The 27,955-nt window shown below is 34.6% G+C and overlaps 3 protein-coding genes across 3 annotated transcripts; all 3 read left to right on the plus strand.

The window, feature by feature from the left end:
* Positions 1 to 2,476: 2,476 nt before the first annotated feature.
* Positions 2,477 to 3,461, plus strand: LOC138697877 (uncharacterized). Its single transcript, XM_069823461.1, has one exon. It carries the CDS (start codon positions 2,486 to 2,488, stop codon positions 3,341 to 3,343), a length of 858 nt encoding a protein of 285 aa, XP_069679562.1. The 5' UTR covers positions 2,477 to 2,485; the 3' UTR covers positions 3,344 to 3,461.
* Positions 3,462 to 11,987: 8,526 nt separating this feature from the next.
* On the plus strand, positions 11,988 to 14,246 carry LOC138697869 (ATP-dependent RNA helicase A-like). Its single transcript, XM_069823453.1, has 2 exons — positions 11,988 to 12,021; positions 12,535 to 14,246. The coding sequence occupies exons 1-2, from the start codon at positions 12,010 to 12,012 to the stop codon at positions 13,636 to 13,638; spliced, it is 1,116 nt and encodes a 371-aa protein (XP_069679554.1). The 5' UTR covers positions 11,988 to 12,009; the 3' UTR covers positions 13,639 to 14,246.
* On the plus strand, positions 14,056 to 27,839 carry LOC138698927 (uncharacterized). Its single transcript, XM_069825124.1, has 5 exons — positions 14,056 to 14,065; positions 14,333 to 14,521; positions 17,159 to 17,403; positions 22,387 to 22,434; positions 26,907 to 27,839. Exons 1-5 carry the CDS (start codon positions 14,056 to 14,058, stop codon positions 27,615 to 27,617), a joined length of 1,203 nt encoding a protein of 400 aa, XP_069681225.1. The 3' UTR covers positions 27,618 to 27,839.
* Positions 27,840 to 27,955: the final 116 nt, after the last annotated feature.

Below are 27,955 nucleotides of genomic sequence, written 5' to 3' on the forward strand. Positions count from 1 at the left end.
ACAATTTTTCTCCGTTACACTTTTTTTTCATCATATGATAATATCAAATTTAATGAGACGCAGAGAAGAAGTGTTGAAGTTGTTCCATAGGATTAAGAAGTGTTTTGAATATCAAACCAAAAATCCAAAAGAAGAAGGTTTAACTATCGGATTTAAAAAAGAACGTCAAAGCAGATATTCCATTCATTCCTCTGCAAGACATAAGTTACTACTCAGCCAGCAATAAATAAAATACGTTTTTTATGAGATAGTGTCACAATTCAATGTTATTTTATAGTTGATGCCGTAATGTTGTCTTTTCAACATCGATTTAGAGTGTTTATTTTTTTTTGTTTATTATATCTATAATCTTTAGTTGTAACTAATACTTTTTTTAATAGTGAATAAAAAGCTATTTTGATTAATATGATATGTACTATGATGAAGTATTCATATTCTTGTATTGTTACGAGTTCTCAATATGGCAGTTTTGCTGAAAACGTTTAACATTGTAAATGTTGTAATATTTTGCTAATTATAGCATTGTGATTTTGATCAGCAATTTGACGGATATACCTATTCAATTATTGTAAAGGTTTCTTTGACAAAGTTCTATATGCACTTAAACCTTTGTAACTCCCCTTTCAGGGCTCAGAAGGATAAACAATCAATTCCCTATGTAAATCTAGCTTTCAGTAAAAGCTCCCTGTGAAGCAGACTTGAACAATTTTAAGGGAGAAATTGTTCCGAGACGGGTATCGATCCCTGGACTTTTGGCTGAACACACCAAATTTTTCATTCATTTACCTAGTTGCACTTTTATAAAATATTAGAAATGTATTATTCTGTAATAAATTTTGATTAAATCACATCAAATTGCGAAACCATTACATTATCTCCACAGATTCTAAAAGTGCAATATTAGCTATGAAAAATGTATTTTCTTTTTTAACCAAAGCAATAAACAAGTAAACACTTTCTAATAAGAAATGCAATATCAAAATAATTTGGATTCCACCATATCAAGATGTGAAACTCCTACATTTTCTCTATAGATTTCAAAAGAGCAACTTAACAATTAAATGCCTATTTTATTTCCACAAAATGTAATCCAAATATAAACAAATTGTAATAAGAAATAAAATATATCACAATTATTTGCAAAGAATCATTCCAAGAAATATATGGACAAGAAGTAGCGGATGAAGCCACCAAGGAACCAACATACCTATCACACATTAACACAAATATTAGGAATGACATAGTTGAAAATTGCCCGTCTTTAGTACAGCAATTACTTTAGTAAATTTTGTCGGTGAAATTTTTGTATACACTTTATATATCTTGATATTATTTTTTTCTATAATCTCATTCACTTCTAAGAAGGTGGTGGCAATCTGAAACAGTGTCTCAGGTCTTTAGTATTCAACATGTGTTTCCATCGGCCATAGTTTTAATTACAATACACATACAAGAGTGCAATATATAAGTTTGGAAGGAACAGACTAAGCTTCACGGTCCCAAGTTTCATTTCTCTTGTATTAAACCTGAAATGAAGGGACCCATGCTACAAATCAGTAATATAATTTGAAGAACAAATGGACTGTATAATTAGATCTACCTCTGCATCCTACTAATCAAATAACGAATTCAACTTCTTTTTCGCAACCGCACAATTTTTGTTATCACGAATAATTCTTCTAGCTGAACAGCTTGTGAAAGAACTGTATTTTAAATTCTAATAATAAATTCAACTATATTAGCTAGTAGTAATAGCATAAGAAAGAAGCAAGGTAAGTATAAGTGAATATGCAAGCTTCCATGGAATTAAAACGTGAATTATATCAGTTCTACATCACAGACGCACCTTGTGGAGGCTACATCTTGTGCAGAAAGCATTGAAGATATGCCAGATGCAGGAGCGTACATCGAAGTATATAAGCCACTCATTGCAACACAGCTGACAGAAGCATTTCTGTGCCTTAACAATACATACACACGGCGATATGAAGCTTCTCGTAAGTACAAAGCTCTTAGATTTACAATTTTTCTAACGAGTGTTAAAAGAGAAATTCTAAGAATATAAATTTCTGTAACTACTATACAGAAATAATAAAATTCAGTTGAGTACATTAAAACTAATTATACAGATATTTTGATATAAACTATTAAGGCCCTTTAATTTTCTTCATACAATTTTCCAATATTTTCATCATATGGATCCTTAAATAAGTATGATAAAACTGAATTATTCATTAACTACAGTATAACCTGATACAACTTCTTTAACATTCTTACAACTAGGACTTATAAAAGAATATTTTTGGGATACATTAACAACCTGTAGGCCAACTACGTATTATTTGTGAATACAGTTTTAAAATTAATGTCTGTAGAAGTTAGTGGAACATACAAGATGAGTATTTACTTTTAATTAATCTTCCATTTCATATTACACATTACATAAATTATTAAATGTTTTTATTGACAGAAGTGTATCGTCCTGATGATGGCTGCGTCCTTAGTTCTGGCAGATGATCAGAAGAAGGACAAGGTGACGGAAAAAAAAAGAGGACTCCACGATCTAGGATACGGGGGCGGAAACTTCGGACACGGAGGTGGGCTCTCTCTTGGAAGTCACGGAGGTGGTATCTCATTGTCAACAGGTGGTCACGGCGGTGATTTGTCAACAGGTGGTCACGGAGGTGGTCTGTCATTGGGAAGTTATGGAAGTGGTCTCTCATTGGGAGGTCATGGAGGAGGTCTGTTATCGGGTGGTCACGGAGGTAGTCTGTCATCGGGTGGCCACGAAGGCCTGTCACTAGGAGGACACGGTGGAGGTCTGTCACTGGGAGGCCATGAACACATCAGCTTTGAAGGGGGTCACTCTTTCGGAAGTGGCAGTTTTGGAGGTGGAGAAACTCACCACGAATCTCATGTCAAAGCCACCATCATCACTAAGAAAGTTGAAGTTCCCGTTCCTCAGCCTTACAAAGTCGAAGTAGAAAAGAAATTTCCAGTCCCTGTCAAAGTTCCTTACACAGTGACTGTGAAGAAGCCCTACCCAGTTTCAGTACCGAAACCCTATCCTGTGTATGTAGAGAAGAAGATTCCTTACACTGTGGAGAAAAAAGTACCTTATCCAGTGAAGGTTCCCGTGAAGGTCCCATATCCTGTTCCTCATACAGTTCATGTACCGAAGCCCTACCCAGTTAAGGTTCTCGTACCCCAACCTTACGAAGTGAAGGTTCCGGTTGTGGTGGAGAAGAAAGTTCCTGTATTTATCAAGGGTCATGAAGGTGAAAGCCACGGTCTTGGAGGTTCTGGAGGTCACGACGAAATCGACTTCGGCGGTCATCATTAATTTTTCTGAAAGGTGTCTGAAATCATTATTTTATTAATAACATTTTGTTGAGTGAAGTTGTTACTGTTTTGTCTGTTTTTCTTGTGAACATTTATAACCTATGTATAAAAATGTGAATAAAATGAATGTTAATGCAAATTCGAAGCTTGTGGTTGAAATCTTTTGATAAGAAATCATCAAATAATTATCTTAATTAATTAAGGAAAAAATTACTACGTTATTCGCGTTCCAATAACTTTTAGTGAGTTCACATAATATTATTGTTGGAGATGCAAGCAAGCCTCGCCAAAATAAAATAAAAAAAATGTGAAATCGAGTATATTTCTCCGTTAAACATATTATACAGGACCCACTCACAAATTGGGCGCCTTTGTACGGGATGACTAAATTGAAATTCGTGTAATACCACACTTATATTAGGCTTATATGACTAAATTTAACAAATATACACAACTGAAGATAAGAAAGTCTCCCTTCTTTTAAATTTCGCCGAATGAATTTTTAAATAAAATTTTCCAAGCGATGATCAAAGCCACCTAATGTTACTTCGCTGTGAATTACACATTGTGTGTTTTGTTTCTTATCCTGAACCAGTGATACGAACCTGTCAACCACTCATTATGGTACGAACACTTCTAATTTATGGTATTTTATGGTACGACAATAATAAAATTATATAAAAACAGACATTTGTTGTGTGCGAGAATTTGTTTCCCTTATTTGTGAGAACAAATATTTTACAACATTTTTTATGTAATTAAAAACAACAGATATACGAGTAGCTATTATTTTATAATAACATACTTTCCTAATAAAATTAAATGTTGATGAGATGGCTCCATATTCGATTTCAGGTGACTGCGTACAAAAGAAATATATGTTCTCGTCGAATCATTACACAGTTTACAGAGGTCTTGAATACAGGTTTCAACCAGGGTTTGAAGTCACGTTGATTTTCCCAACAAATTCTATAATATAATTATGTTTTCGATATTTTGGATATTCATATTTTGCAGTATCTTCAAACTGTGTAATTTTTTTGTGTGTATGTTATGGGTCGATTATCTTAACTAGAATCCATAGCAGCAATTAAAAGTACACTATTCACTGTGAAAAACTGATAAGGTCTATGCACGGAATTCTGATTAAATTACTGCAGTCACTGAAAGTTAATGAATCTCAATAGTGAAAAATAACAGGAAGAAGGCCTTTGTTAAACTAAACTAAATAACTCTGTCATTGATGAAGGGCGAGTTCTCGGCTTTGTTTAATTCAAATTTACAGCCAAAACTTGAACTGCAACAACATTAATGAAATACATCTGTCAATTGCTACATTGCATTAAACTGAACAGAGTAGGAAACAGAATTTTCAAATCTTTTTACTAGTAAGGAAATTTGGTATTTTTGACATGGTACAATCAGTTAAATTATGGTACGGGTGGCATCACTGACTTAAACACTTTCCTTCGCCTGAAATTTATTAATAAGCATAAGTTGTACATCCTGGACTAAAGCAGTTGAAAAAGAGTCGTAAAATAAAAAAAATCCTGCAAATTGGAGCAAAATAGCGTCATGACCACCTAACTTCACTAAGAGTGGTGTCTGGGGGTACAAAGATCACATAGGGGAAAGTAGCCATCAACAGACGAGCTAACGATTTCTTATTTTATCTAACATAGGCAATGCCTTAAAATTCTGTTCATAGGCTGGAACAATTGCATTACTAATAAGGAAACATAAAATGAAGTTTCAGGGTCACATCCTATTTATATCTGTTAAAAGATTAACTCATTGAAAATTCGGCTATTGGTTCAATGAAGGCGACAGGGTTCTATGAATGGACCACCATGTTATCATGAATGGACCAAAAGAAAATTTTTATAAACATCTCAAAATAATGTCAACAAATGACAAATCATAACAATGAAGAAACATAGATTCGATTAATGGATGTTGAAGTTACTTTTAATCCAATTGTAATCGTATTTTGAAACAAAGTCATTAAAAGAACAGTCCTTGTCATTTCAATGTTTTGAAGTTTTAGGCTATTTCAAATTAGCTAATACAGTAGTTGAAAATGTTAGCGTACAACTTTAAATTAGATGACAGCAACATAATGATGTGATTGTACATATGAGATTGTTTTCTGGAGTCTGATATTATTCTTATACTGTAGGTAAAGCAGTCTTCCTTTTCAAGACACACATGCCACACAATGTATTTCTTTTCACTACGCCTAACATTTGCACAAGCTTCATGTACCCATTTCCTGCAAGACACACACTGAATCATATTTTCCTCGATGGTTTCTTCATACATGAAACAAAACCAGGAGTCTTGAATGTGATTGCTTCCTGAACGGAATTGGTTTCCAAGAATGATCCATTTTAAAATGCAGTCCAGTCAATGGGAACTCCAGCTGGAAAAATCATAGCGACTTCGCCATTTTGTAATCATACTCCAAGAGCGCTGAAGAGGTTATACAAAATTTATGAATATACAACTGAAAAGGAAGCAGACAGAACACTGCTTCCAGCTATATATGTCACTTCGTAACTTAATGTCATTAAGTTAATGTGCTCTATACTTTAAAATTATAGTAAAAATAACAAAAACGTAACTGAGCTTCTTGTTCAGTCCACGTGTTTGCTGCCGCCACCAAACACAACTCAGGAGTGATATATACGAGAGGGAAGCCTTGAGATGACATTTCACGCTTACGCAGTCAATATGACCAAGAATGTGGCAACGGTCCATTGAAAGCAACGATTCATCGATGACTACTCTCCCCTCTATCGGGAGACTACAGGTCCTGGTTGAAGTCCATACGCGACAGTTGAATTCATCTTTAATTTTTAGCTGCACTGTAAATATAGGTGACTATGTCATGAAGTAATATTGAGAAGTTGTTGTGACTCAGAGTTTGTATTTTTATTAGGAACAGAGAAATTATAGTGAAGAAGACAATCCAATTTATTACTTTTATTAGAACATGGTAATTATAGGCTACGTATAAAAGCTTCCAGTATAGCACAACTATGTTTCAGAATCGTTCTTATCTAATGGCTGTCTAACTTAATATAATAGATCAGTCAAGCTACATGGATGAATGAAATATAAATTAACATGTAACGAGAAATTACAGATTGGGAAGCAGCGGATCATGATTTCTTGCAATAAGCCCTTTCTTGACATTAATACGCAAAGACTCGGAAAACTACTGATAATCCAAGTGAGGATTAGTCAGAATAGAACCCAGGTCTTTCCGAGCACAAGACAGGAGTCGTAGCCAACGTTAAACACATTATATACGTAATATAATATTATGTCTCTTTTATTTCTAACTTTACTCTAGAGTATGCCGTTAGGAAATTCCATGGAAACAAAGCGTGTCTGGAACTGAACGGGTTACATCAGCTGCTTGTGTATGCGGATGACGTGAATATGTTAGGAAAAATGCACAAACTATAGAGAAAACACGGGAATTTTACTTGAAGCAAGTAATCAGATAGTTTTGGAAGTAAATCCGGAAAAAACAAAGTGTATGATTATGTCTCATGACCAGAACATAGTACTAAATAGAGATATCAAGGTAGGAAATTTATTCTTTGAAACTGTGGAAAAATTCAAATATCTTTGAGTAACAATAACAAATTTAAATAGCAATCGAGAGAAAATTAAACACAAAATAAATATGGGAAATGTCTGCAATTATTCGTTTAGAGGCTTTTGTCATCTAATCTGCTTTCAATAGAATTGAAAGTTAGGATTTATAAAACGGTTATATTACCAAATCGAAACAAGCTTTGGAATATAACGATAAAAACCTATCCTCAACATTTAGTGAGAGCAATACAGAGCCTATATCACGAAAATCAAATAATGATTGAAATAAACGGGAAAAGGAATAATACTAAAAGGGTCATAAATCAAGGAGTAAGACAAGGGTGTCCATTATCACCCGCACTGTTCAATATATAACTTACATTGACGACATCATTAACAGATGGATAAACGAACTTAAAAATAATTTTTGTGTTAACAATATAGAAATCGATACTCTTCTCTATGCCGACCTTCAGGTATTAATAGTAAACTCGGAAGATGGTCTACAAAGAGCAACATATAAGTTAAACATAGTTGTTGGTGAATATAATATGAAAATTTCGGAGAAGAAAACAAAGGTAACAGCTTTTAAAGGAAAATATCCTCTTAGAAGCAAAATACTAATCAACGGCATGATAGTAGAACAAGTAATGTATTTCAAATATCTAGGTTTCAACGTGGGACATAATTCAGGACGAGATATCAATGGTAAGTTACAAAGATTCCAACATATAAGTGGAACTCTAAGAAGAACCCCGACTGGAATGGTTAGGAAGGAGACTATCTTAAAGTTTTACAATATAATGGCGATCCAAACCCTTATGTAAGGATCTGAATGTTGGACGTTGACCCCCCCCCCCCAAAAAAAAAGACTGGAAGTAGCCGAGATGCGTTTTTTAAGACCGGTGGCGGCATGTCAGCTTATTGATCAAAGACAAAGTGAGGATATAAGAAGAAGAACAAGAATAATAAGAAGAAGATATTATTTCCAGAATAGAAAACTATCAGATAAATGGTTAGAACATGTGGAAATAATGAATGAATATCGATTCCCAAGAGTGTTATTGAATTATTACCCTAAGGGTAGAAGAGACCGAGGACGTCCATGTAAACGATGGTGAGATCAATTTTAATTAACATTGAATAATATTTTAGTATTTCAAGCTGTAAATTTTAATATTATATAAAAATCCAATACAATTATAACATATTATTATAATATTTCACCTAAGAACAATACTTGAAGCCCGAACAGGCCGAAGGCCTAAGCCAGCCCCCTAAGTGGGGACCACTTTTTAAAGTCAGAACAGTTCCGCGGACCACTTTACTCTTGTTCCCTTCGAAAGCAAATTTATCATTTTTGTAGCATATTTTAATACCAGTATACATATACATATACATATACTGTCTAGTCTGCTGTCAAAAAATCTGAAAGTTAGAATTTATAAAACAGTTATATTACCGGTTGTTCTGTATGATTGTGAAACTTGGACTCCCACTCTGAGAGAGGAACATAGGTTAAGGGTGTTTGAGAATAAGGTGCTTAGGAAAATATTTGGGGCTAAGCGGGATGAAGTCACAGGAGAATGGAGAAAGTTACACAACGCAGAACTGCACGCATTGTATTCTTCATCTGACATAATTAGGAACATTAAATCCAGACGTTTGAGATGGGCAGGGCATGTAGCACGTATGGGCGAATTCAGAAATGCATATAGAGTATTAGTTGGGAGACCGGAGGGAAAAAGACCTTTGGGGAGGCCGAGACGTAGATGGGAGGATAATATTAAAATGGATTTGAGGGAGGTGGGATATGATGGTAGAGACTGGATTAATCTTGCACAGGATAGGGACCAATGGCGGGCTTATGTGAGGGCGGCAATGAACCTTCGGTTTCCTTAAAAGTCATTTGTAAGTAAGTAAGTATACATATATTTTTTAAAACAGAGTTAATTAATTAAAATTAACTTAATTCATTTAATTTTAGGCCTATATTAGTATTAACTAATAAGTTAATGTTAATAGAAGAAATTTCATTTTTGTTTTTTAATAAATCAAGGTTATTATATTTTGGATAATCTTTACCTTATTAACTAAACACAATAAATTAATGTCGGCACTCACATTAATTAAATGGATAAACCTGCCGACTCTGCATATAATTCTATATTTGGATGTTTGCTGGTAAGCTTAAGCCGGAGATCGTCACATACATCGAGTCGAATTCTGTACAGATACGTAAAAGCAAACTGAATTATAATATGTAAAGCACTATTGTACAGTTCACTATATTTTATTTTGACTTGTGATGAGGTCCAAAAATTAACCATACCTTCCGCTTGGAATTTCATTTTAAGTTGGGTGTCATTTGAGAGTTCAATTAACTGTTCTCTTTCACACAATGAAAGTTTGTTATTTTCAATACTGCAATGAAAGGGATCACGAAACCATGAAAATTCGTCATATTTACTTAGAAAATAAGTTTCAAATTGTGACCTCAGAGTTTCGAGATGCGAACATATGTCATTGCATAATTCTTTTCCAAAAACGAAATCATTTTCAACCAAAAACGACTCTAGGGTTGGAAATGGTGAAAAAATCCTCTGTTTTACGGAACTGACCTACAAACCAAGCTTCCTCTCGAACATTTTTTTCTCATGCGCATTGAGAACAGTCAAAGAATTACCTTGTAGAGGGAGAATTATTTTCTTTAGTTTTGAGAATACATCCGAAATATATGCCAATGTACTTTGCCACATGTCATCAGCTGATGTGCAGGGAAAAGATGGCGAGAAACACTACGTTCATAGTGCTTTAAATCCCTCTTTTGCTGTTGAGAGTAGAGTGGGAAGTCGGTAGACGGGTAGGGTAATACATTTCATAAAATGTCAGTACTGGAAGAAAAAGTGAAAGGCGATTGCCATTTGTCATTTCCAAACTCTGAGATTTTCAGCTATAGTGTGATACGCAATTCGTTTAAATTTTATTTTCTCTTCTGTGCTTTATGAAGGACCACAAGGGTAGACCTCGAGGACCACAGGCTGTCCGCGGACCATAGTTTGAGAAACGCTGGCCTAAGCCATGCTGCTGACGATGATGATGATGATGATGGTTATATTACCAATTGTTCTGAATGATTGTGAAGCTTGGACTCTCACTTTGACAGAGGTTAAGGTAGTTCGAGAATAAGGTGCTGAGGGAAATATTTGGGGCTAACAGGGCTGCAATTACAAGGGAATGGAGAGTGTTACACAGAGCAGAACTGCAAGCATAATATTCTTCCATTCTCAGAGACAAGGTCCAAACGAAAAGGTCCGTACGGGAAAGTCCAAATACATATTCTCCATTATATTTAGTCCATAAACAAAAAGTCCAAAATTAGAAATGTCCAAATTTAAAATGTTCAATAGAGAAAAAAAGTCCAACCTGCAAAAAAAAAAAAAAAAAATTCCAAAATGCAAAATGTTACATCTCACCATGTAAATATATGGCGATTTATAAAACATTTAAAATAACAGTAGAATGAAACGGAAGTATTGGTGACACAATTATTAGGTGGATATGGAAATATTAAACACCCACTGAGCAGAAAATACCTTCACAATCAACAAGTGGAAAATCTTGTAACCAGATCCAGTAATTCAAAGACGAGAATGATATACCTCGCTGCTTAAGAGCAATTTCTTTCCGCCTAAAATTGCTTTCTGACCAACAATCTGAAGATGATGGTCATCAAGGTGAACTTTAATGTATTACTTCAGTGCCTTGTTATAACAATTCTGAATAAATTAACGGAACTAATTTAAATACAGTTACCGTAACACTTTTTTAATCACTATTCATTAGTAATATATTTTTAGTAAGTCTAGACATCTTACACAACTTTGTTCCAATTGGATATTTTAGGCATTGGATCATATTCAATTAAGAATTGGACCTCTTCAGATCTGGCCCATGACCAGTTTGGACATTTAAATGTTGAACTTTATGTAATTGGACATTTTCTGAGCTTGGACATTTTACATAAATGGACGTTACCACATTATGGACATTTTCGTAATACGGCACATTTCAGTATTGGACCATGTATCTGCTAACCTATTATCTATTCTTCACCTGACAGAATTAGGAATATTAAATCCAGACGTTTGTGATGGGCAGGGGCATGTAGCACGTATGGGCGAATATAGAAATGCAAGTACAGTGTTAGTTGGAAGGCCGGAGGGGAAATATCTTTTGGGGCGACCGAGATGTAGATGTGAGGATAATATTAAAATGGATTTGAGGAAGGTGAGATGTGATCCTAGGGACTGGATTAATCTTGCTCAGGATAGAAACCGATGGCGGATTTATGTGAAGCTGCAATTTTTGTATACACTTTATATATCTTGATATTACTTTTTTCTATAATCCTATTCACATTCTAAAAAGATGGTGGCAAACTGAAACAGTGTCTAAGGTCTTTAGTATTTAACATGTGTTTCCACCGGCCTCAGTTTTAGTTACAAGAGACATACATGAGTGCAATATATAAGTTTGGAAGAAACAGACTCAAAACGGTATATCAACATCACGGTCCTAAATATCATTTCTCCAGTATTAAACCTGAAACGAAGGGACTCATGCTGCAAGTCAGTAATATAATTTGAAGAACAAATGGACTTTGTAATTAGATCTACCTCTACATCTTACCAGTCAAATAACGAATTCAACTTTTTTCGCAACGGAACAATTTTGTTATCTTGAATAATTTTTCTAGCTGAACAGCTGTTTAAAGAACAGTGTTTCAAATTGTAATAATAAATTCAACTATATTAGCTAATAATAGCCTAAGGATGGAGTAGGGTAAGTATAAGTGAATATGCAAGTTTCAATGCAATTAAAACGTGAATTACATCAGTTCTGCATCACAGACGCACCTTGTGTAGGCTACATCTTGTGTAGAAAGCATTGAAGAAATGCCAGGTGCAAGAGCGTACATTTCAGTATATAAGCCACTCATTGCAACACAGCTGACAGAAGCGTCTCTGTGCCTCAACTATACATACACACGGCGATATGAAGCTTCTCGTAAGTACGAAACTCTGAGATTTACAATTTTTCTAATGAATGTTAAAAGAGAAAATACAAGAACTTGAATTTCCGCAACTACTGTAACGAAAAACTAAAATTAATTTGAGTAGATTAAAATTAATTATACAGATATTTCGATATAATCTATTAAGACCCTTTAATTTTCTTCATATAATTTCGCAATATATTCATCAGATGAATCTTTGAATAAGTAACTATGATGAAACTGAAATATTACTTAATTCCAATTTCATACAACTTCTTTAATATTCTTAAACGTAGGACTTATATATAAAAATATTCTGGGATATAAGTTTTATACCATTTTCAGCCATTAAAGAAGTGGTCAATTTTAGCAACCTGTAATCCTACTACGTACTATTTGTGAATACAGTTTCAAAGTTAATGTCTATAGAACTTAGCAGAACATACAAGAAGAGTATTTACTTTCAATTAATCTTCTATTTAATATTACACATTAGATAAATTATTAAATGTTCTTATTAACAGAAGTCTACCATCCTGATGATGGCGGCGTCCTTAGTTCTGGCAGATGATCAGAAGAAGGACAAGGTGACGGAAAAAAGAGGTCTTCACGATCTAGGATACGGGGGCGGAAACTTTGGACACGGAGGTGGGCTCTCCCTTGGAAATCACGGAGGTGGTATCTCATTGTCATCGGGTGGTCACGGCGGTGATTTGTCATCAGGCGGTCACGGAGGTGGTCTGTCATTAGGAGGTCACGGAAGTGGTCTCTCACTGGGAGGTCATGGAGGTGGTCTGTCATCGGATGGTCACGGAAGTTTATCTCTAGGAGGTCATGGAGGTGGTCTGTCATCGGGTGGTCACGGAAGTTCATCACTAGGAGGTCATGGAGGAGGTCTGTCACTAGGAGGTCATGGAAGTGGTCTCTCACTGGGAGGTCACGGAGGTGGTCTGTCATTAGGAGGTCATGGAAGTGGTCTCTCACTGGGAGGTCATGGAGGTGGTCTGTCATCGGGTGGTCACGGAAGTTTATCTCTAGGAGGTCATGGAGGTGGTCTGTCATCGGGTGGTCACGGAAGTTCATCACTAGGAGGTCATGGAGGAGGTCTGTCACTAGGAGAACACGGGGTAGGTCTGTCTCTGGGAGGTCACTCTTTCGGGAGAGATAGTTTTGGAGGTGGTAAAACTCACCACGAATCTCATGTCAAAGCCACCATCATCACTAAGAAAGTTGAAGTTCTCGTTCCTCAACCTTACAAAGTCGAAGTTGAAAAGAAAGTTCCAGTCCCTGTCAAAGTACCTTACACAGTGACTGTGAAGAAACCCTACCCAGTTTCCGTACCAAAACCCTATCCTGTGTATGTAGAGAAGAAGATTCCTTACACTGTTGAGAAAAAAGTACCTTATCCAGTGAAGGTTCCCGTGAAGGTCCCATATCCTGTCCCTCACACAGTTCATGTACCGAAGCCCTACCCTGTTAAGGTGCTCGTACCCCAACCTTATGAAGTGAAGGTTCCGGTTGTGGTGGAGAAGAAAGTCCCTGTGTTTATCAAGGGTCATGAAGGTGAAAGCCACGATCTTGGAGGTTCTGGAGGTCACGCCGAAATCGATTTCGGTGGTCATCATTAATTTTTATGAAAAGTATCTCGAATCGTTACTTTATTAAGAATATTTTGTTGAGTGAAATTGTTATTGTTTTCCAGTTGTTCTTATAAACATTTATATCTACAAAAATGTGAATAAATTGAATGTTAATACAAGTTCAAAATATGTTGTTGAAATGTTCTGATAGGAACTCATCAACTAATTGCCGTAACTTATTGCGTACATCAGTTTGTTGAATTGTGTATTTCTTACGCTAAGTTTTAGATCCAATGAATATGAAGTTACTTTCCTATTTCTCTCTTTAGGAACTGTACTCTGCTAATTCAAAACTAAAATTGAAACAAAGGATATATTAATTTAACTTTAGACAACATAGGTTATTTAGAATTAATTTTAAAATATTTACATCAGTCCAATTTTTTACCATTGTGAATTTTAAATATGCAAACAGGTTGAAAAGATGTGTTAAGTGTCAGAAGTTTGGGTAGTGTACATACATTTCAACACGTGGTCGCCAGGGCAACAGATGTATATGTTACATTAAACTACCGACCAAAATACCTAATATAATTTTCTTATTACTTGGAAGAAATATTTTTGCGTTAGTCCTGTTTTACGTGGATCAAAACTGCCCAAACTCCATCCCGTGTACATGGAGAAGAAAATCCCCTACCCTGTAGAGAAGACAGTTCCGTATCCTGTGAAAGTTCCTGTGAAGGTTCCCGTCCCTGCACCACACACTACCCAGTGAAGGTTCCAGTTTCTCATCCCTATCCAGTGAAGGTGCCAGTGGTGGTGGAGAAGAAGGTAGCAGTGTTCATCAAGGGACATGAAGGAGGTTTCAGCGATGGTTTGGATGGTCACAGCTTTGGTCATGATCTCGCATGCCATGGAGGATTTGGTCATAGTATTCACCACTGAATTCTTTCACACAAACAAGAGAAAAAATGTGAATATTCTCAGAAAGAACCATTTCACAAATGTATAATTTTTCGTTATGTATTCTACATTTATCATAATTCCAAAGTAGTTTTCATAAAGATATTTGTACATAATTTAAATATTAATTATTATAAACATATTTATTTACGCTCCCGAAATTTTAAGTAATATGGAATAAATGTTGACTAAAAATGTTGTATTTTAATTCCCATGGCATCCTGCTGTTCTCATTTATGACGCACATCTTTTATGGTAATTTATTTTTTTTTTTTAAGAAATGATAAAAGTCAGTGATCTAATTTCAAGCTAAAAGTAAAGAATAAAATTATGTTAACGTGTTTGATTTTAGTTGAAGAAACTGAAATTATTAGATCCACAGAAAATCCAACATATACAATTTACAATGAAAATAAAAATGCAATTTTGAAGTTTTCGAGAAAAAAACATAATTTGCTTTCAAGTTATTGCCACTTACAAGTTACGCAACATATTAACGCCAAATAAAACGGTAAAGGAACGAGTTTGGACTTCTATTCTTATTTTATGTTACATTGCTACATACTATATATAAATTTATTCCAGTAAGAACACAATTTTCATGAAAATTGCTTTTAGACCCTTATTTACTTAAAGTCTCTCTTCAAATATTGGATATATTAAGTCGAAACAAACGGCAGAAAATCCTAAATCAAATTAATAAACAGCGGAAATCCGATCATTCAGTCCCAGAGAGACCGTGTTTTCACCCAATAGAAACCACGAGGATGCCAGATGGAAGAGAATTAAATCGCACTATATAAGCAAATAGCTTATCTCTGTGCCTCATCTAATAGTACACACTGCTCCATGAAGCTTCTAGTAAGTGTTCCATCATAGGAATTTTTAATGACGAAGTACAGAGAAAACAAATGTTATTTATGATGAAGTGGAGAGAAAGGGATTCAAAATTGAATTAACAGAAGTATTAAACCAAATTGAATAGAAGCTTTAAGGTGATACTGACAATCTAATTAATGTTACTTAATCTATATTTATGAAATTAGATGTCTGCGCACACTAAACTTTCTTAAAGTGTCCACAGCTATGAAGTAACGGTTAGCACATCTGACCGTGAAACAAGCAAGCCCGGGTTCAAATCCCGGTTGGGACAAGTTATCTGGTAGGGGTTTTCGGAGTTTTTCCCTCAAACAATTAACGTAGAATTGCTGGGTAACTTTCAGCATTGGACCTCGCACTCATTCCACCATCAATAAATAAGTCACTCATATCATCATCATCATCATCATCCATATCACATCTCGAGTTAAGTTCACGGTACGGTGTGCTGTACTTATATTCGTATGAATTATCTCCATGAATTACTTATGCTGCCCCATTTTCGCCTTCCATTTGAGTACCAACTCAATTCATATTTATCAAATCTGATTTTTATTTCCTGTGAGAATCTGTAGTAACCAGCTATACATTTCAAGAGTATAATTATATCACTTACTCAATGACACCCAACAATTATAATCATTAAACTATTCGAAATTTCATATACAAATGAAACAGTGTTAATAAATACCTTTCAGTAATTAAATAAACAGAAATGTAATTCTATCATCGCAAAGAATTTGTTTAATATTAACTAATTTATACTTTTAACATTAATATTTCCTCTCTCCCTCAAAGGAAGAAACTTACTAATTTTTGCCTTTATGTGTATATCTTACATAAGTTAAATAATTACTTTCTATTTTCATTAATTTAGAATTAATTTTATGCATCTTTTAAAGTATGATTTCAATTAGCTTTCACTATAATATTGTAAATATTCATTAATATTCCAAAAACATTTTACTATACTTAAAAATGCCAAAATAATGCGGAGCTGGAGGTAGATGGAAATACGTGGGTTAAAGTTATTAAAAATTAATAATTTAAGTGTGCTGTTTGAGAATGAACAATGTAAAGGCAATGAAAATAATTAAAACTGGCATTTGTTCGACATTTATAATTATAATTTAAAGATATGGGAGAACGTTTTCGAATTAGATCTCAACTTTATCATCATTAAGTTTACAATACAGTACGGGCGGGATCAATTCGATAAAATGATTCTATGTCACGCAAATTATCTACCACGACAGCACCACAGAAATCAAATATGTATGGCATTGCCATTTTTGCTACAAAGTTATCATTTTTAATTTGTGATAAACTTTAACAGCAATATTATATTTTACGTAAACTTATCAAACCGTACCTTAATAACCATAGGTTTAAGATATTAAAGGTTTCCATTTTACAATAGGGCACAGAATAAAATTACTTCATTTTATAACTCTTTATACAACAAGAAATTAAGTAACAATGTAAACTCCACTCCCGGCCACAAGTTTTTGCTTCATCGGGAGTGCCAACCAAAGTGTACTATTATTATCTTTTAAAAAAATATATTATTAATTTCTTACTTTAAATATCATGATAAATTACTTCTCCACAGATCTGTACCGTAGTGCTATTAGTAGTGGCGTCCATGGTTCTGGCTGAAGACTAGAAGAAGGACAAGAGGGGACTCCATAGTCTCAGGTACGGAAGTAGAGACTTTTGTCACTAGGTGGACTCGGAGAAGAACTGTCGCTGGAAGGAGGTCACGCTTTCGGAGGCGGTAGTTTTGGTGGCAGTGAATCACACCACCAGATTCAAATCAAGGCTATCACCCACCATTACCAAGGAAGTCAAGTGCCTCTTACTCACCCTTTTCCAGTTGAAGTAGAAAAAAAAGTGCCAGATTCTGTCAAGATCCCGGTCTCTGTACAAGTGGAAAAACTCTATTCACTTCCTGTGTCAAAACCCTATCAGGTATACGTAGAAAACAAGAGAAAACAGTCCCCTATCCAGTGAATGTTCCAGTCAAGATTCCAGTACCTGTTCCACACACTGTCCAAGTCCATAAGTTCTACCCAGTGAAAGTATCTGTTCCTCATCCCTATGCTGTGAAGGTACCAGTAGTGGTGGAGAAACAGGTACCAGTGTTTATCAGAGGACATGGAGAAGGGTTCAGTGAAGGTCTGGAAAGTCACAGCTTTGGTCATGAACTCAGAGGTCATAAAGGTTTTCACCATGGTGTTCAACATTAAATCTCCTTTTAATGTGTAACGTCGCAACATCAAGAAGAGATTTAGATGCAGTGAATTTTATTTTAAAGGAAATCATTGATAGCTATCAATATATTTCAATTCCGGTTTTTATATTTGTTTATAATTTAACTTCCTTAAGTCATACAAATAAACGAAAGTGAATGAAGGAAGAAGAGTAGAATGTTTCTGAAACTGTCATGTAGTCAACTCACAGAAGTGGTCGTTAGTTACACCACGCTGCCTAAGAGCATGCTCGAGTTACAGTTAATTGTGTAACCATGTTTCTACTTCACGCCTCCAGAATTTTGTTGCTTGGATTATATAACTATTTCATAATGTGTTTTCAATGCTATCCTTTACATAAAAATTAACTCTGTTTTAAAAGACTGCGTTATGTAAATAAAGAATTAAGTGAATTTCTTAATTATTAATTACTACAATTCCATTTATTCCTATTCCCTGTGATGTAGAATTAGATCAGTTTCGGGTGAAATGGCAAGTCATATTAAATTCGGCATTAGCGTGGGTATATGTGTTGAAATTTTCTTGCTGTAAGTATGGGAGTCTGTGTGTGAATCATTTTTAATCGGAAAATTATTATGCCACTGAAAATACCATATTAACGCCGCAAATCCCTATTGTTAAATCAAAGACTTTTCCTAAGATTCCCAGAAAATTTTGATATCTGAACATGTAAATTTTAAAATGAATTACATTAAACAATATTTATGAAATTGTACTAGATCTCAGAAGCAGTTCTATCCATGTAAATGTCAGAGAGAATATTAAGTTCGTCTTTTAAGTATCTGAATGTAATGATGTCACATGTTTACAAACGTTTAAATTCCTATTGCTACGTACCCTATCTGTTACTATAAACGTATGACAACATCAATAAACTTAAATATAGAGTTGGTTGGAAATATGTTGATATAGACAACTTTATGTGACTAGGCACTTGCCTGAATGATAATAATTAAAAACTATTAGAAATTTAGACTTTCATCCAAACAGCAAGTATTACTTACTTTTCAATACTAGTCTTATTACTAATCTGGTGCCGTGATGTTAATTGGAAAGCCCTAGTAACATTATATAAGAAACTCTTTCGTACTAGCATTGTAATGCATGGATGTGAAGCGTGAAGTCTTACATAATGAGTCGTGAATCATACAGATTTCCTTTAGTGCAAGATTCTCCAAAAGATTTTTTGTCCTACTCATTCACGAGAAAGATGGAGAATTAGATAGAACGATATACTTCTATATTCACGTACATAAGAATAGAGAGCTTTAATTGGGACGGGTCATGAGGCAATAATGGAAGACCATCGTATTCCAAAGAAGATATTAGAAGGAAGTGTGGAACGAAGAAGGCTGGTAGAAAGCCACGGAGATGTAGAAGTGCAGCATGGACGCAATTTCTCCTCCACATGAAGGAGAACAGCATCATTAGATAGAGCGTATTGAAGGAAGAAAATATTGGAAGTCATGGTCCGGGAACGAGACGAAACGCTATAGGAAGGAATGGTTATTAAGGTCCCAAATCATAAATAACAAAAACATCCATGGAATAAGAATATGTGTAGAATGTGAGAGCACATGTGAGGCATAATTAATAAAATTACTTTGGCGTTAGAATGAAAAGCGAATATTAGCCTATAATGATAATATGAACTGAAATTTAGCGTACGATAGAAATGAGTAGTAAATTTTGCTTCAGTCGCTGTCATTAGGGGATAAATTTCTTTTAAATTTATTAAATTTAGTAAAGGGACCATATTACCTTCCAAACAAAATCGTGATAATGCTATGTGCTTTTATTATCCATTCTCAATTGATGATTACACTGAACTGAAAGGAAAAGGCATTGAACATTAAACTTAAACAAACAACAACAACCTTTCTCGTCTCTTACAAACATCTCAACAAACAAACAGGGGTGCACATATTCGGATACGTTAACGTACACCTGCGGGAAAATACATTTTCAACGGTAACTTCGAAACGACGTGTCAAAAGAGATAGGTTATTTAATAAAAAAGGTCCCTTTTTGTTAGATCTATCATCCCTCAGAGTTTGTCGCAGAAGTTATGAATCACTCTGTATATCATTCCGTTCGTTAATCAGAGTCAAGATATAAATATAGGCCTACCATTTTTTTTACACATAAGGGTACAGTACATCAGTTATTCATAGATTTCAAAAAGGCGTATGACCCGGTTAAGAGAGAAGTTTTATATAATATTCTTATTGAATTTGGTATTCCCAAGAAACTAGTTCGATTAATTAAAATGTGTCTTAGTGAAACTTACAGCAGAGTCCGTATAGGCCAGTTTCTATCTGATGCTTTCCCAATTCACTGCGGCCTAAAGAAGGGAGATCCACTATTACATTTACTTTTTAACTTCGCTCTAGAATATGCCATTAGGAAAGTTCAGGATAACAGACAGGGTTTGGAGATGAATGGGTTACATCAGCTTCTTGTCTATGCGGATGACGTGAATATGCTAGGAGAAAATCCACAAACGATTAGGGAAAACGCGGAAATTCTAGATGAAGCAAGTAAAGCGATAGGGTTGGAAGTAAATCCCGAAAAGACTAAGTATATGATTATGTCTCGTGATCAGAATATTGTACGAAATGGAACTATAAAAATTGGAGATTTATCTTTCGAAGAGGTGGAAAAATTCAAATATCTTGGAGCAACAGTAACAAATATAAATGATACTCGGGAGGAAATTAAACGCAGAATAAATATGGGAAATGCGTGTTATTATTCGGTTGAGAAGCTTTTGTCATCTAGTCTCCTGTCAAAAAATCTGAGAGTTAGAATTTATAAAACAGTTATATTACCGGTTGTTCTGTATGGTTGTGAAACTTGGACTCTCACTTTGAGAGAGGAACATAGATTAAGGGTGTTTGAGAATAAGGTTCTTAGGAAAATATTTGGGGCTAAGAGGGATGAAGTTACAGGAGAATGGAAAAAGTTACACAACGCAGAACTGCACGCATTGTATTCTTCATCTGACATAATTAGGAACATAAAATCCAGACGTTTGAGATGGGCAGGACATGTAGCACGTATGGGCTTATCCAGAAATGCATATAGAGTGTTAGTTGGGAGGCCGGTGGGAAAATGACCTTTGGTGAGGCCGAGACGTAGGTGGGAAGATAATATTAAAATTGATTTGAGGGAGGTGGGATATGATGGTAGAGACTGGATTAATCTTGCTCAGGATAGGGACCATTGGCGGGCTTATGTGAGGGCGGCAATGAACCTCCGGGTTCCTTAAAAGCCAGTAAGTAAGTAAGTAAGTAAGTAATATTCTTCCCGGATACAAAATGGATGCCTTATATGTTCACTCAGTTTTAACACATTACTAGAAATATTATCATCTTTATTTTTCATCGTTCAGAAACCAGCGTTGTGGTCCAGACTTTACTCTTTGTCTCTAACAAATATACTATCTAAAAAACATGGATGATGGGGGATTACTGACCCTTTGGACGCTTAGGATACACAGTTAGTGTAAAGTGAATGTATGCCTGGATTATGACCAGAACTACATAAATAGTGTGTATATTTGAGATATTTATAGGAAGTAACGAGACTTTGTGCCCACTCTGTACATTACGGACTGTATCACACTCCTACGCTTTGAAATTTTTATACTCTAACAACGATGAACATTTGACACCATATTGAGAGAAACCTATCTTCTATTCATCGTATGGCGGGTTAAAATTTATTTATGCAGAGTCAACCGTAAGTAATGTCATTAATTTCAGGGGGTTATTCTTTGAGATATTTCAAACAAAAAGTTAAATACAATTTTGCTCGTTTTTTACTTCCATTTCGAGATAAAAATTGTTTTATATCAGACACTTCACAGCGTATTTTGTGAAAGCCAAAGATTTAATTCTCTATACGCTAAGTCAATTTAAGAGAGCAGTGCATAATAATAATAATAATAATAATAATAATAATAATAATAATAATAATAATAATAATAAATGACTGAAAGAATTTTAGTTTTGTCCTTTAGTTGTGTAGAAATTTGACCCGAAAAAAATGTAGCATTGTAAAATTCCTTTCCAGAATGAAAAGTTATAATTGTTCGGATAAAATTTATCCACATTTGAGGGACAAAACTAAAATTATTTCAATTATTTATTATCATAACACACCGGTCTCTTGAATTAACTAAGCATATTGGAGTTAAATCAATGGCTTCCCAAAACACGCTGCGAGATGTTTCATATAAAACAATTATCTTGAAAAGAAAGGAAAAACGAGCAAAATTGTATTTAACTTTTTGATTGAAATATCTCAAAGAAAACCCCTTAAATTGAATGGAATTACTTAGTGTTCACACTGTATACCATAGACTGAACTCCAAGGAAACAGAATTCCTCAATATCAACACTCCGACGCATACGAAATGTGAAACTTAGTGTTATGCAATTTCCTAGACGGCGGCTTCTTAATTAATAACTCGTATGTTCTCAAAGTTGCTTTAATTCAGTCATAAAGTAGGTCAAAGTGCCATCTTTAGTCACTGCATATGTGCAGTACGGAACCTCACATGCATTTTGTTGAAGCATACAATTTGTTCGGGCAAGAGGAAAGGGCGGCCCCCGTATAGAAAGCAAAGCAATTTCTAAGCGGAAGAATAGTTCTTAATATATAAGCTTCACAATAGGTGGGATCAACAGTTGCAATTGGGGCACACAGTGACATGAAGCTCTCGGTAAGTATTACGTTACACAATAGTACAGAAGCAAAAGTCCGAACGCACAGTATCAATGAAGGCTACAATTCTTTAATCTAATATGATTACCGATCTAAATTTTAAGCTATAATGCATTCAGATACGTCAAGCAAATAGGCTATTATTTAAAACTCAGTTTAACATTCGCAGACTACGTTTGGTTATTTGTTTTAATTATTGCCACTCAGTGTCTTGCATAATTATAAGAGTTCAAGTTTATTTATATACATTTATTTTATCCAAATTTGACAACGTATTCCAAACCAGAAGACAATGATTTCATATTATATAATTATGATGTGTAAATTAAATCACTTAAATGTAAAAATTAAATTAATCATACTTTCGAAAAATGAAATAAATGAGTCCACACTTGTGGAGTAACGGTTAGAGCGTCTGGCCGCGAAACCAGGTGGCCCGGGTTCGATTCCCGGTCGGGGCAAGTTACCTGGTTGAGGTCTTTCCGGGGTTTTCTCTCAGCCCAATATGAGCAAATGCTGGGTAACTTTAGGTGTTGGACCCGGACTCATTTCACCGGCATTATCATCTTCATCTCAATCAGACGCTAAATAACGTAAGATGTTGATGAAGCGTCGAAAATAACCTACTAAAATAAAAAAAAAGAAATAAATTATGCGTAATTCAGAGAAATGCATGTATTCTCGTTATGAGTCAAAATAATATTTCCTTTCGAACATTGCTTTAATTACATATGTTATTTATTAAACAGCATTTTTTCACATAAAGTGAGAAAAAAAAATTCTGTCTAATTTATTGTCTTCTCTCTCTTAATAGTTAGAAATTATTTTTAATTTAATACTTTCCTTCATTTTCTTTATCTAAAAATTGTATATACTAGATCGTTCGAGGTCTTCAAAGTTTTCTTCAGTTGTTATCTTTGATCTTCTGTATAATAATAATAATAATAATAATAATAATAATAATAATAATAATAATAATAATAATAATAATAACTTACTTTGTTATCTTTTTGCACATTATAATCATTCAGCCTTCTCAGAAGAATTATTGAATTTTCATATTATTTTAATTTTTTTTTTATTTCATTCATATTTCATTTATTCTTTTGTCTTTATTTCTTACTTTACCTAACGTTGCGCGGAGTTTAAACACTTCTAAGGGTGTTCACTTCAATTACGTATATTTCTGTATTGGTAATCTGTACTAATAATAAATCTGTAGCCGAAATTTTTCTGGTAATTTTCGATTTTACAAAAATAATTGGTCCTAACATATATAATTAACCACCCTGAAACCGAAAATCGCATTTTTGAAATTTTTGTTTGTATGTCTGTCTGTATGTTTGTTACCTTTTCACGCGATAATGGCTAAACCGATTTATATGAAAATTGGAATATAAATTAAGTTCGTTGTAACTTAGATTTTAGGCTATATGTCATTCAAAATACTTTATTTAAAAGGGGGGTTATAAGGGGGCCTGAATTAAATAAATCGAAATATCTCACTTATTATTGATTTTTGTGAAAAATGTTACATAACAAAAGGTTCTTTAAAAATGATTTCCGGTAAGGTTTATTCTTTACAAAATTTTGATAGGACTGATATTTAATGAGATAAATGAGTTTTAAAATTATAATAACGCATCTAAGACGGTGCAATGAATTAAGAACAAATGACTTCGTCTATAAGGGGCCTTGGACATCAACAATCGAAAGCTATTAAACATAGCCTACAGAGAATGTTTCTGTGTTTGTATGAAGTAATATCAGAAGCTAAATTAACAGATTTGTATAATTAATTATTATTTCACCATTGGAAAGTGTAGTTTCTCTAGATGGACATAATGCTATAATGTTATTACAGTAACGTCTGAGTAAATCGAGGACAGGTAAGATTAAAATAGCTTCTTATGCACAGAAAATTTGATAGGCTATTTTGTACATTCGTTTTCTGTATTTCTTAAAATAATATTTATGTACACTCATTTTAATCTCAGAGAATTAACGAACAACGAGAGTGTATTGATTTAGTATGCAGTAATAGTACGTTAGCTTAGCAATCCATTATTTTATAATCCAAATTTTAACTATGCTCAATTGAATCGTGTTAAAATACATAAAATATATATGCAACAAATGCAATGCAAAAAAATTGGGTAATGAGCGAAGCAGATTATCTTGCGCTGTTGTAAAAGTTGTTCCCTGGATCAAACGTCTTATTTTAATTATGTAATTACTTTATATTTATTTCTAACAGGTGCAGCTGAGCGCACGGGTACGGCTAGTTTCTAAATATTACAGTTACATATTAATGTGAATATAGCAGTTTTTAAATCCAATTTCGTTCTTATATCTTTTATATCTTAATTTTCAATGCTATGTAAAATTTGACCGCAATCTCAAACACGAATTAAATAAATTTCTAACAAAACAAGCATATGACAATGAGTAATGTATTATTATTATAATTATTATTATTACTATTATTATTATATTATTATTACTATTATTATTACTATTATTATTATTATTATTATTATTATTATTATTAAAATATAAACCATAACAGCTAAATTTATAGCTCATGAAGGTACTCTGTATGCACATACAGAATGTTTTATAGCCGCTGAGACAATAATGTACAGGCTATTTTAATTGGCTATTATACGAAGCTTTATCGACTTCTGTAGTTACCTAGCGTCAGAGTGAAATGAAAGTGATGATGCTAGCTGAATGCATCCTGGATCCAGTGCCGAAACTTAACCAGCATTTGGTCTTAATGGGTTGACGAAAAACCCCGAAAAAAAAAAACTAAATTTAGTAACTTGTCCAACCAGGATTTGAACCCCGACCCGCTCGTTTCATGGTCAGACATGGTAACCTTTACTTCACAACGGAGGACTGTACATACTATTAAAAAGTAAATGCGTTCATAAAGAAGCAAATAATGATATTGATGGGATCATGCCAGAAGGGTGTATCAACAAAGCTGCAAGTTTACATTAAAGCCATTTAAATATAAAGCAATTTTTCCCGTCCTTGTGTTCTTAACCAGATATATTTTCTTCTATTTGTTCTAATCCCCATTGTAATTTTCACCATTATTTTCAAACATAAATAGGTTGCAATAAAATATTTCAATAACGCTGAATTTTTTGATACGCACTTCTGGTAAGATGCCCTCGATATAATATTGTATATACTGCAATCTTGGTAAAAATGAAAGAAAGAATGTTCAAATTACAAAGTCTATAACAGTGACAGCTTAATAATCTCATGGGAGTCAAATGTAAGCACTGGGAAGAACTCAAGATATATGATAGTTCTGCGACCATATTGTCAATATTCTCTACTAGATTATAAATGTCATGGACCATTTGAAGATGATTACCTACTTAGAAACTACTGAAAAAAAATGAAAGAAAGTAATATAAACTAAAAGAATTACGTGGAACGAATGGACTGTACAATGATACTAAAAGTGATATCTGAATACATTGGATGGAATATTTCTACTGACACAAACGGAGTGCTGCGATAGTAGTATTAGCAATAATAGTACCAGCAACATTGGTAGAATTAATATAACGACGTTTTCAGCAGAACAAAGTAGGGTCCATCGCTATGGAGTAAGGTTACCATGCCTGACCGTGAAACGAGTGGGCTCGGGTTCAAATCCTGGTTGGGACAAGTTTTCTGACTGAGGTCTTTTCCAGAGTTTTCCTTCAACCCATTAAGAGCAAATGCTAGGTAACTTTCGGCGCTGGACCCTGGACTCATTTTGCCGGCATTATTAACGTCAACTCATTCAGACTCTAGATAACCATAAAGCGTTGTAAAATAACCAATCATTCATCAGGATAATCAAATGGACTACAAACATTCGACTAAGTTGCTTTAAGCAAGAAATTGTTAAAAGAAAGAAGTCAGAACTTCAACAGAAATAATGAATAAGAAATATCTTCTTCTTGGCACGTAGTGAACACGAATTTTCTCCATTACGCTTTCAAAGTACAGTTCAATTTCATCTTGTAGTGTCTTTTGGGGGGGGGGGTTACCTTTTCTTTCAATACGTGTCTTATCACTTTTTGGGGCCATCGGTTATTGATCATTCGTTTTAAGTGGTTTTATTGTTTCCGACTATAGGTATGTATTTCGTTTAATATGAAACATCGATCCATTTACTTTAAGACTCAATTTCTCTTTTTGGCTAACAATGCGTAAGTGCTTTTCATAAAACACCTTTCAGCAATGATGATACTATACCATTTATACAGTTTAATGCTGTTATATCTTGTCAATAGACTATGAAAACAGATTAGAAAAAAAAGGTGTTTTTTTTATTAAGTTCACGTTAACTTTTCGTTAATGTATAAATTTAATCCAGACGATCTTAGATATAAGAATTTTGGTCACTTTCCCTGTTCCAATATCGACAATGAGTAATCAATGCTTCCTTTCTCTTTGCAGATATTCACACTACTACTAGTAACCGTCTTAGTTCTGGCAGAAGACCAGAAGAAGGACAAAAAAGCAGAAAAGAAAACAGACAAGAGAGGGTTGCATGATCTTGGATACGGAGGACTAGGCTTCGGACATGGCTTCGGACATGGCTTTTCCTTTGGAGGACACGAACATTTCGGCGTAGGTCACTCCTTCGGAGGTGGCGGCTTCGGAGACGGACATGGTCACGTGAAAGCCATCACTGTCACAAAGGAAGTCAAAGTTCCCGTACCCCACCCATATCCCGTCCCTGTCGAGAAGAAAGTTCCAGTCCCTGTCAAGATCCCTGTACCTGTTCATGTAGATAAGCCTTACCCAGTCCCTGTTCCCAAACCTTACCCCGTGTATGTGGAAAAGAAAGTACCTTATCCTGTGGAGAAGCCAGTTCCCTACCCTGTCAGTGTACCTGTAAAGGTCCCCGTCCCTGTTCCTCATCCTGTGCATGTCCCCAAACCCTACCCCGTGAAGGTCCCTGTGCCTCAACCCTACCCTGTGAAGGTGCCAGTGGTGGTGCATAATAAAGTGCCAGTAGTAGTCAAGGGCCATGATGCTGGTTTCGGAGGTCATGGCTTCGAAGGCCATGGCTTCGGAGGTCATGGTTTTGGAGGTTACGCTTTTGGAGGCCATAGTTTCGGACATGGAGGTCACGGAGGATTTGGTCTGGGTGGCCATCATTAATAACATCAACAATCATGTTCATCGTATGTTTCGAATAAATTATCATGCTTATTAATTATGTGTATATTACTATTCAAGAGTCAAACACTTAACAGTAGAGAAGAAATGTATGAAGCCTGTGCAATGTATATGCATAAGCTTACAATAAACTTTCCCCTCTCTTCCTCTTCCTCACAGACCCTGCACAATATATTTTTCGAGTTCATTCTAATTGATGACGTGAAGTCCTTATAAGAGAGTGACGTTAGGGTACGTACACATTGAAGGGACTATAAACGATAAAAGAAGCAGCGATGCTATATCAGAGAGAATTGAAGCATACATTGTCATTGAGGTGT

This window comes from Periplaneta americana, chromosome 4 (assembly GCF_040183065.1).
Source record: "Periplaneta americana isolate PAMFEO1 chromosome 4, P.americana_PAMFEO1_priV1, whole genome shotgun sequence".
NCBI lineage: Eukaryota > Metazoa > Arthropoda > Insecta > Blattodea > Blattidae > Periplaneta > Periplaneta americana.

What these genes read in the sequence shown, in the direction of transcription:
- LOC138697877 (XM_069823461.1), top strand. Translation starts at nt 2,486, where the DNA reads ATGATGGCTGCGTCCTTAGTTCTGGCAGATGATCAGAAGAAGGACAAG.
- LOC138698927 (XM_069825124.1), top strand. An exon ending in CTGTGTCAAAACCCTATCAG is followed by an intron (nt 17,404 to 22,386) that starts GTATACGTAGAA and finishes GCTTCACAATAG; the next exon opens with GTGGGATCAACAGTTGCAAT. An exon ending in ACAGTGACATGAAGCTCTCG is followed by an intron (nt 22,435 to 26,906) that starts GTAAGTATTACG and finishes TTCTCTTTGCAG; the next exon opens with ATATTCACACTACTACTAGT.